At 35.1% G+C, this 10,150-nt stretch overlaps 1 protein-coding gene across 1 annotated transcript in view; it reads left to right on the forward strand.

Annotated features, from left to right (window-relative positions):
- The window catches only part of TPO (thyroid peroxidase), a 49,045-nt gene extending 39,452 nt beyond the window's left edge, over positions 1-9,593 (forward strand). The window contains 7 exon segments of the mRNA XM_046939321.1: positions 409-418; positions 421-666; positions 1,191-1,361; positions 2,807-3,044; positions 5,279-5,487; positions 6,001-6,171; positions 9,273-9,593. Coding sequence (XP_046795277.1) covers positions 409-418; positions 421-666; positions 1,191-1,361; positions 2,807-3,044; positions 5,279-5,487; positions 6,001-6,171; positions 9,273-9,433 — 1,206 coding nt within the window. The 3' untranslated portion in view covers positions 9,434-9,593.
- The last annotated feature ends 557 nt before the right edge of the window (positions 9,594-10,150 follow it).

Raw genomic sequence — 10,150 nt, forward strand, 5'->3', positions numbered from 1 at the left:
GTATGCCTGAAAATAGAATCTGTACACATTAACAGCCATTCATGGGCATTACAGCTTATGCCCAGGCTTTAAACCTCAGCAGATCTCTTGTGAGCTGGATTTACCTACTTGAACTGGAAGGGAGCAATACTGGCAATCTGCCCAGTAGGTTTTTGTCTAGCATTATTGTAGGATGCTAAATTAGCCTGGTTAGTGTACTGTGTACTCAACTTTGCTACTGGTTTTCTCTTGTCATTTTTTCCAGACTACACAAAGAAATACTAACATCTTGTTCCTTTCAAATTTACACTGCTGTTAGTCGTGCTTGGGAACAAATGAGTGATGAAAAAGGCATTCTGTACATGTGAATCGTTACCATTCATCTATCAAAATACTGAGTGATTTTTTTTTCTTTTCTTTTTTCTTCAGATCATTACTTTAAAGATTATATTCCCAAAATCATTGGCCCAGATGCTTTTAATCAGTATATTGGCCTTTATAAAGGTTATGATCCCACAGTGAATCCTACAGTTTCTAACGTATTTGCAACAGCTGCTTTTCGTTTCGGTCATGCAACAATCCAACCGATAGTAAGGCGATTGAATGCACAGTATTTAGATGATCCAGAACTCCCAAATCTTCATTTGCATGAAGTTTTCTTTAGTCCTTGGAGGCTTATTAAAGAAGGTATGTTTTTATTTAAACTGTTTTTTTGTTTTTTGTTGTTTGTGTGTTTCTTTATTTTGTTTTGTTTGCTTTTCCCATCAATATTACAGTTTCTTTAATGTTGCTGGTCTTAAATTAGGAATAAAAACATTTATTTAAGTGCACCACTGATTTAGGTTGTTGAACACATTCCGTAGAATTAATACTGACTGAAACAATTATTTTAGGTAAATAGTTCTCTTAATAAAATAGATTACTCTCCAGACTGAAACAGACTGACACACTGACAATAAACTGATCTTTTGTATGCATTTTTTGTGGATAAATGTATTATCAGATTGCCAAATTTTGTATACCAGAGGAAGCAGGTGGAACATTTTCATTATATTACCACAATTTCAATCTTAAGTATTTTTTTTTTTTAATGTTAAAGGCTACATGGCCAATGTTTAAAATCAAAGAAGCATACATGCATTCACATTTGTTGAGAACAGTATAGTGGTTCATATACATGCTGTATCATTTTATTATTTTTGTGTTTGAAGGAGGCTTGGATCCATTGATAAGGGGTCTTCTTGCACATCCAGCAAAACTGCAGGTGCAAGGTCAACTGATGAATGAAGAGTTAACAGATAAGCTGTTTGTGTTGTCCAATAATGGTTCACTTGATTTAGCATCGCTGAATTTACAGCGTGGCCGTGATCATGGACTCCCAGGTCTATTGATTTTTCTTAAATCTTCTTCTAATCAGCAACTGAGTGTTAGTATTTGGGATGTAATTGTAAGTTTTTAAGTAACAGCCTTTTTATAGGAAACATAACTCAAGTCTCTTTAAAATACAAGAAGCGAATATTTTCAACTTTGATAGAAAAAAATATTCCCCAGCATCTGAAATTAAAATAACCTCCCTAGTCTGCATTCTGAAATGTGAAAGACCAGTACTGATGAGTGGATCTGGGTGCTCTGGCACTTGAGACTCCTTCCTGCAGGATTCAACTCCAGAGGAGTGGGGTTTTCTGACTGCAGCACCTACTTGGTGTTGAAATGTATGCAGGAGTGGTTAATGACTTAAGTGAATGTACACCTAACTTTTAGAAACATTACATTTTTATACCTACTTTTTGCATTAGATTTCTTGCTCCAGTTAGTCCAGGGTAAGGCTGAACTAACAGTCAAGGACCATGAGCAGCTGATAAAACATACAGTATGTTCACAGTCCTGTGTAAAAACCTCCTGTAAGTGTGCCACCATCTCTAAATGCAGAGGCAACAACCCTCTGCAAAGCAGACAGAGACTCTTTCATTTGTTTTGTAAAACTGTGTCCTGATCCCCTGCCAGATCAGACCACATGTCTGCATGAATAAGGAACAAATGTGGTTACCCTTTTATGCTCTGAGCCTGATGTCCTACCCACAGAATACAAGTGACTGATTAACTAAGGTTGTTATGTTTCATGGTTACAAACATCTCAATTTCTCCTGTTGAAGTTGTGTGACTGTAGCTAGGAATATGGATCTGGCCAGTAGAAATGAAGTCTGACTTCAGCCTGGAGTTTATAAGTCTTAGCCAAATAGGAGTAGAAATGGAGTTTTGGTCTCCAGGACCAGATAAGCAAGTTTTACTGGGAGGTGGGAAAAGTTAATTGCAGTGATGTAAAAGAATTGGAAAAAAAAAAAATTATTTTCCAGGGAACTAGACATGACCTACAACAATCTCCTTAGTAAAGAGATTTAGGTGCTAATGGAATTCAGAGTTGTTTTGGGTTGTTTTGTTTGTTTGTTTGTTTTTGTTGTTGTTTTTTCTCTTGTTCTTCATCCAAATTCTGTATTTCTGGATCTGAAAATCTCCAAACACAATGAGTGCTCCTGTCTGGATTAGCTCAAAATATATCCCTTTATTTCATATTTGCATTGCTTAAATATGGGAGAACTTAAACTCTTGTCTTCCTTCATGAGAATGATGTAATATTTGCATACCTTGTAGCAGCAGATCCTGCTGTAATTTCTCCAATCATTTTAACCAATAACAGCAAGACTATTTTTAGTAATAACTGTCCATGATTGTAATTAAGGTTGTTAGAATCCAGTGTTTTTGAATGCATTAATTTCAAATATCATGCGTAATAGTAATCTAATCTTCCTTTTAATCATCATATTTATAGGTTATAATGACTGGCGAGAATTCTGCGACTTACCAAGACTGGAAACTCAAACTGACCTGAATACAATAATAACTAATCAGAAAGTTACTGAAAAAATCATGGAATTGTACCATATTCCTAGCAATATTGATGTTTGGCTTGGTGGTTTAGTAGAAGACTTTCTTCCAGGTGCTAGAACAGGTCCCCTGTTTGCCTGTTTAATTGGAAAGCAAATGAAAGCACTAAGGGATGGTGATCGGTAAGTTTATTCATGATGCTGAATCTTTTGTGTACCACTCAGCAGCAACTGTCATTTACAGATACATGTGGATACTTCTTAGCATGTAAAACATGATGCTTAAACATTATGTAAACAAATTATTCACTGCCAATACCTAATTTTTGCGTTAGTCTCTCCAGTTTTCTTGGGTAAACCTCTCTTTATTCTTCTTTGATCTGTATGTAGTCTCAACCTCGGACATAGGGATTGTTTCTGTAACAGTGGGATGCTCAACTTTGAAATTCTGGTGGAAACTCAAGGTGCCAGCAGCAGTTAAGTGTTCCAGGAACACATCTCCTTCTGTGTAAATGGATGTACAGGTCTTAACTATCCAATCCCTGAGAGATGCACTAGTCTGAGGATCCTTAACTGAAAGGATCTCAACATTTTACACAGAAAATTCATAAGACAGAGGTGGAGAGTTGCAGTTAAGGCTTCCTAGAAAGGTAAATAAAAACACTGGGTATGTGGTCTTATGGATATCAGGAATGCAGAGTGCTCCCAGAACTGCCACATTAGACACATCAGATGAGGTTGTCACTTCACCTAGTCCTCTACAACTGCCACCATGGTCTGTCTTGTGCTGGTACAACACTTCATACCAGGAAGGCAGAAGAAATGCTATTTCAGGCTTCAAAAGGTTTTGAGATGCTGCTTTTATCTTTCTTACTTCTGTTCCTGAAGCAATTATAAAACCAACCTTTGTTTTTCATTTTTGTCATATACTTGTGGCAGCAATTTTGAATATCATGAGAAGACTATTATAAACTATTCACACCACCTTAGCAGTGGTGTTTAAGTACATCTGGCCCTTATGCTCACCTTTACACTCCTCTCAGAAGTCGCTGCTGTGGAAAGAAGCCATTACATAAATAAGCATCTGAGACAGAATTTAAATCTGAACTTTAAAAACTGTTAATAAATTAGCTCACAGGAAAAAGCAATATTAATCAAAGTTAGTATCTTACTAAGACAAGCCATATAGACAACAAACATTCCACTCAGATGCAACAAAAACATGGATGTAAGTTTTCTGACTTGTAATGGCATCCTTGACTCTGTCTGGAGAATGATGATCTATTGTGGCCCTTCCAGACTTTCTTCTTTTATCCAGTGTCACATGATGCTACTTACATTAATTAAACTTAAGCATAATTTAATGTGTTATCTTTAAACTGAGAAAAGATTAGTTCTAATAGTAAAAGAACACCTCAAGTTTATACAATAAATTTTGTGTCTGCTAATTTAAGTGGGAAATGGGGTTCGGTTATTGGATACTATGATATGGAACTATTTAAGAAAGTTAGGAGTGTATAACAATATGTTGTAGTTGTCATAGAGTAAGCATAAGAGTGAAAAAGTCTAAAATTCATTGCAGTGGCTTGCTGCATAATGCGTTGGATATTGTATCTGCATTAGTAACACTACATGCATACCAGATAGACCTATTTGTTAGATAAGCCTACATGTTAGTAAGTAGGAATTTCAAAACATCTTTCTGAAGTTACCAATTTAAGTTCATAAATCAAGACTAAGTGGAATTTTTAACTGACTGAATGCCATCCTCGTAACTTTAAAATCTACTGTCAGTATCCTGCTGAGAAAAAGAAGAGATTTCTTTCACCAGTGTAATAAACCCATGACCTTATGCTGGATTTGACCTTAGCCTGTACTAACTTCAGCCATATCACCTGGAAACAATTGTTTTTGTTCCATCAGCTGTTACCTTCTTTTCTGTTCCTGCTCTGAATCCTTGTCTGATCTCAGGGTCTGAAATAACGGTAAAGACTTTGTACCTGACTTTACATCCTTAGCATAAGAGGTTTGTGCCTCTATTTATATATATATATATGCATAAGATTAAGTATCGAATTCAAATAATTTGCATCTTTTTTTTTTTTTTTCTCAGTGCTGCAAATTTCTTTTGTGGCTACAAGCAACTCAGCACATGCAAATTAATTAATAGTTTTAGTTATCTTACTTTAACAAACCACCTGAGGTGATCAGTACGTCAGACTCACAACAGCCTTTCTGTGACTTGTAAGATGGATATGCAGATAGAGTCAGAGTTTCCATTTATTATTCTTGTATCCATTTACATTTTGTTGTAATTATTTTTTTTTTTATGTCTTCTTATGTAGGATACTCTGATAGTAAGAGTAATCAGTTCTTTTAATTTAATCGTTCAAAAATATTTCTATCAACCTTTCCAGATTTTGGTGGGAAAATGATAATGTTTTCACTGACGCTCAAAAGCATGAACTCAAAAAACACTCCTTGTCTCGCGTGATTTGTGACAACACGGGAATTTCTGATGTACCCATAGATGCCTTTCAACTTGGAAAGTTTCCACAGGATTTTAAACATTGTAGTAATATAGATGGAATGAATTTAGAAGCTTGGCAAGAAACCTTTCAGGAAGGTAATTTGGTAATTTTCTTTTTTTGATGGGGGGGAGAGTAACCTGTAGTTAGAGCACTGACTGTGGTTATGCAGGTCTTGAGTTCCTGATCTGTCATGGAGTTTTAGCATTTCTGTCACTTAGAAATGAGATCTAGATCTTTCTCTCCTTTCTCAGTTTCCTCCTCTGTAAAAGGATACTGTCTGCCATCTTCACCTTGATAAAGCAGATGGCTTTGTGAAATACACAAACATTATGTTAACTGGGGCAGGAGTTCTTAGAAGTATAGGAAATACATTAACTAAGATCTCTGTAGATCACACTGTTTGGAGGTAAAGTTATTTTTATAAGACTTGTAAGTCAGACCTGAGGAATTCCATATAAATTCTTGTCCAGAAATGAACAATTAAATTCTTGATCATCTTAAAGCATGTGAATAATTTCACTGAAGTTGACTTATAGCAGTAAAGGAGAATAATGTCCATTTTTGAAGGTAAGCTGGTATGTTTTTAAAATGTGATCTTCTATTTGTAGAAGAAATGTGTGGAACACCAAAGCATGTAGAAAATGGAAATTTTGTATATTGTTCAGAATTTGGGGAATCTACAGTGACTTATTCTTGTCAACATGGATTTCTGTTACAAGGAGAAGAGCAATTGATCTGCACAAATAAAGGCTGGAACTTTCAGGCTCCTGTTTGCATAGGTATCTCTCTGGATATATGTATTTGTTTCTGATTTTTTTTAAAAGCTCATCTAACACTGTTTAAGAGAAGTGTTTCATTTCTTGTCTTGAAATGTATTGCTTAAATGTCATTTTTCCTTTGTGTTCCTTGTAAATGAATGCAATTTGTAAGATAAAGATAATCAGTCTGCTAGGTTTGTAAGTATGATGACACTATAATGCAAAACTTTCCGTGATCCAGAGTTGCTATCTTAATCTTTACCTGTGCTGATTCACCATTAGGTTTGATGACAGGGAAATGTCAATTAACAACCATCAGGGAAAGAAAAAAAAGCAAGTCTGTATTATACATTCCTCCTTCCTACATTCAGTGTAATAATGAATCAGACTGTTGATTAAGTTATTTTCCTAAAGTGATTCAGTGGACACTCTAGATACAAAGTGAAATCAGCTCTTGTAGTTGGTGTGTTATCCTAATAAGTTAAGCAAAGGTGACAAAGACATACTGAATATGAGAGAAATTAAGCAATTTAATTATCGTTCTATTCCAAATTCCATCCCTCAAATATGAATTAAAAAATTTGACAGAAGTGAATTACTTCTGAAGGTAGAAAAGTAGAAGAGTTAAGAAATCAGTTAAAAGACATTTCATGAACATTTTAAAAAAGAATAATTTTCTGATGATTTATTTACTATTTTCTCTCCTCTTCTTGCTCTATTTTTGCTACTGAAAGGAGGTTTGACAGAAAGAGAATATGGCAAGTATTTTGTTGCAAGACGTTCCCTCTTCACTGCTATGAGGGATGAATTCTCTCTATGTTCATATTCCTAATGATGATGTTCTTAATGATATATATTTGTGTGTGTATTTCTATACACATATGGAAACTGTTGCGCCTCATAAGAACATGAGAGAAAATCAAACCTGAAAAGGCTGCATTTAGGAATATATTATGGATGGTGTTAAATTACTTTGTATGTAAGGGCTGCAGCTGATCTGCAATAAAGTGTGCTTATCAGTATTTCTGTGATAGCAGAATAGAAAGCTATTGATTCTAATTGCATACCTGATATATCAAAAGTCAAATGAATTTTGCAGCTCTTTCCTTTATTCATATCCTATTTATTCGCTGAATCCCACCCCCATAAATACCACATAAAGCAGTAAAGCTGTTAAATGAATTATAATAAAATCTTTTCAGTAGATTAATATTCTGGCTACAAACTGTATAAATAACTTATATGAATGAATCATTCCTTATCCTAGTTTCTTTTAATATGTTCAGCACTGTAAACAAAAGACTTTATATCTGCTATAGGAAAACAAGCTGCTGCATATATTAAATAAGAAATGCCTTTATTAAAAGAAAGCCATCAAACCCCACTTATGCAGATGCTACTTCAGTTTTACAGTAGAAAGTACTTTGTCCCATGCATGTTTCTGCAATGTGTTCCCATTCTAAATGTTCAGCAAATTAGGAATAAGTCAAGCAATATAATGAGGAGGATAGAGCTTAGCATTTCTGCAGATGGTTTCAAAATTATATGCTTCTCTGGAAAAGACAGAGTGGCCTGCTGACAAAAGCATAGAAATTTGAGAGCTGTTAATTCCTGCTTACTAACTTTGGCTTTGATAGAATCATTTCTATTGAGTTCAGGAAGACATTTAGTGCTAGACTGTGCTACCTTTATAATAAGTGCCATCTTACATTGGAGAGATAACTGTGTTTACTTTGCTTTAATAAAGTACCATAGCCTTTGAGCAGTAGGGTAGGCTGGTTAGATCTGACATATGCTTTTTCATGGCCATAAAACCAATTAGTTAGTTAACAGATAACATGAGTATTAGCTGAAATAGAACCTCTAAATTACAGCGCAGAAAAAGTCTGTTCAGTTTTTGATTTCCCAGTGATGATATCAGTGGGAATTAAAGTAAAATGTAGTCTTGAAGGTGTAATAATTACTAAGGACACTTCATCCTGAACAACAGACTAGTTTACTACTTCATAAAGGCATTATGGGAGATAGTATTTCTTAAGGATTTGTAAATTTAAGATTATTCCTTGTGTGATTACTCTTTTGACTGTCTCAGTTGACATTTAGCTTTGGACACAGCTGCTGCTTTGTATTAAAATTTAAGAAAGGATCAGGTTTGATCCCATTTTCAGTGACAGATTTCCCCAAGTAGTCTGAGTGACAACATTAAGCTAAGCCAGTAAACCATTTTTACAGGGTCTCTTTCTAATACTAATACTGATGGGAGGGGGGGGGGGGGGGGGGGGAGGGAAGCTACAGAAGGAGCAGCCAAATATATATATATATATACATATATATGGTAGAGAAGGAAAGGAAAGGAATCTAACCAAAAAGAGAAGGCACTGAAGACTCAGAGAGTTGTCTGCATATGGACTTCCAGTGTTTCCTAAGGCAAAGAATCTGAGGTGTTGAACAGGCTGGCAAATATTGCACAGCACTGATGGGAAACAATCTAAAACAGTGCAGGATGTTTTAGGCAACCAAATGAAGTTGTGTAAGCAAATATAACACAGAGGAAGAGAGATGCAGAAATATGAAAAAGACTACATTCTTTCTCTCACTGTGTATTTTCTTTCCTGCACTCCACACTGATTCCCCTTTCATTGCATAAGACTGAAAGCAAAAGGACTTGAATGGCCTCAAGGAAAATGCACTTATGTGCATCTTCGAATGGATAAAAATGGATAATTGTTCATTTGCTCATCATTCTGACAAGATATTGCCATTTCACAGAATTTACATGCCTTCTAGGAGCAATAATTTTTTCAGTAGTATCACAGATATATCCAAATCTAACCGGAATCCTAGACTGTTCAGAATAATGTCTGGAAACATATAAAACCATTTCAGTGTTACTATTTTTTCATAACTTCTATAGAGCATGGTATAAATAAGGTTTATAAAGAAACTGGAAGCCTTAGGACATGAACCCATTCAGCTCAAAAAGTCAAAAATTAAAAAAAAAAAAAAGGTAAAAACAATATCAGTGTGAAATGCACAAAAATTCACTTATGAATACTTGTAGCGTGTGTGTAAGTTATTAATCCTTTTCTAATTTGTAATGATTATTGATCACTGTTTTGCAGACATCAATGAGTGTGAAAAGGAAATTAATCCACCATGCTCTCCAACTGCTAAATGCATTAACACTAAAGGCAGCTACAAATGCATCTGTACTGAACCGTACAAACTGGCAGAAGATGGAAGAACATGCATTGATAGCATTCGTGAACCTGCTGTCCATTAAAGTTTTCTCAGTTCTTTTTTTTAACAGTGCTGTAAAAATGTTGATTGAGATCCATGGAAGAGCTATTAAAATACCTAAAAAATTTTTGCAGACAGTCTTAGTCATAAATATACCATCAGATTCTGTAAAGTAAATAAATGTATTGAATAAATAACACGGAGAAGGTTGTCATTTTCCATTCTTCATTTATAAAAAATATTATTTTTTGACAGTGTATATGAAGGGAGATATAATCTCAGTTCACCTAGTTTGTTCCACCTGTTACACTGCAAAACAGTTTGCTCTAGCATAAATTACACATTTTCCTGTTCTTCATAATTCCAGCACCCCTGGAATATGTGTGTCTTAAAGTTTAGATGGGGAGCATTAGAATAGCTGCCCACTGATGGTGCCCACTGATGCTGAGTAATACTTTTTCTGGGGAAAGAGAGACTACATCAGCCAAAAGCTCCATGAAAACCTACAAAGCAAACTCAAGTGGATGAATATTTTCCTTGCCAAAGTGCCCAAAAGAAGAACAGAAACTTTAAAGTGCTCAAAACTTGCATATTCAGTACTGTAAATCACTACCTATAAGTAGATTTGGAATTTCACTGATGGCACATCACTTGTAACCTGTTTCAATGCATACTTGAATTATGATGCTGGATTGAGTTGTCCATCACTGTTATTTGCACAAAGAAAACAAAGCACGATAATTCTGCAGCAAATCTATTT

The sequence above is a fragment of the Gallus gallus genome, chromosome 3 (assembly GCF_016699485.2).
Source record: "Gallus gallus isolate bGalGal1 chromosome 3, bGalGal1.mat.broiler.GRCg7b, whole genome shotgun sequence".
NCBI lineage: Eukaryota > Metazoa > Chordata > Aves > Galliformes > Phasianidae > Gallus > Gallus gallus.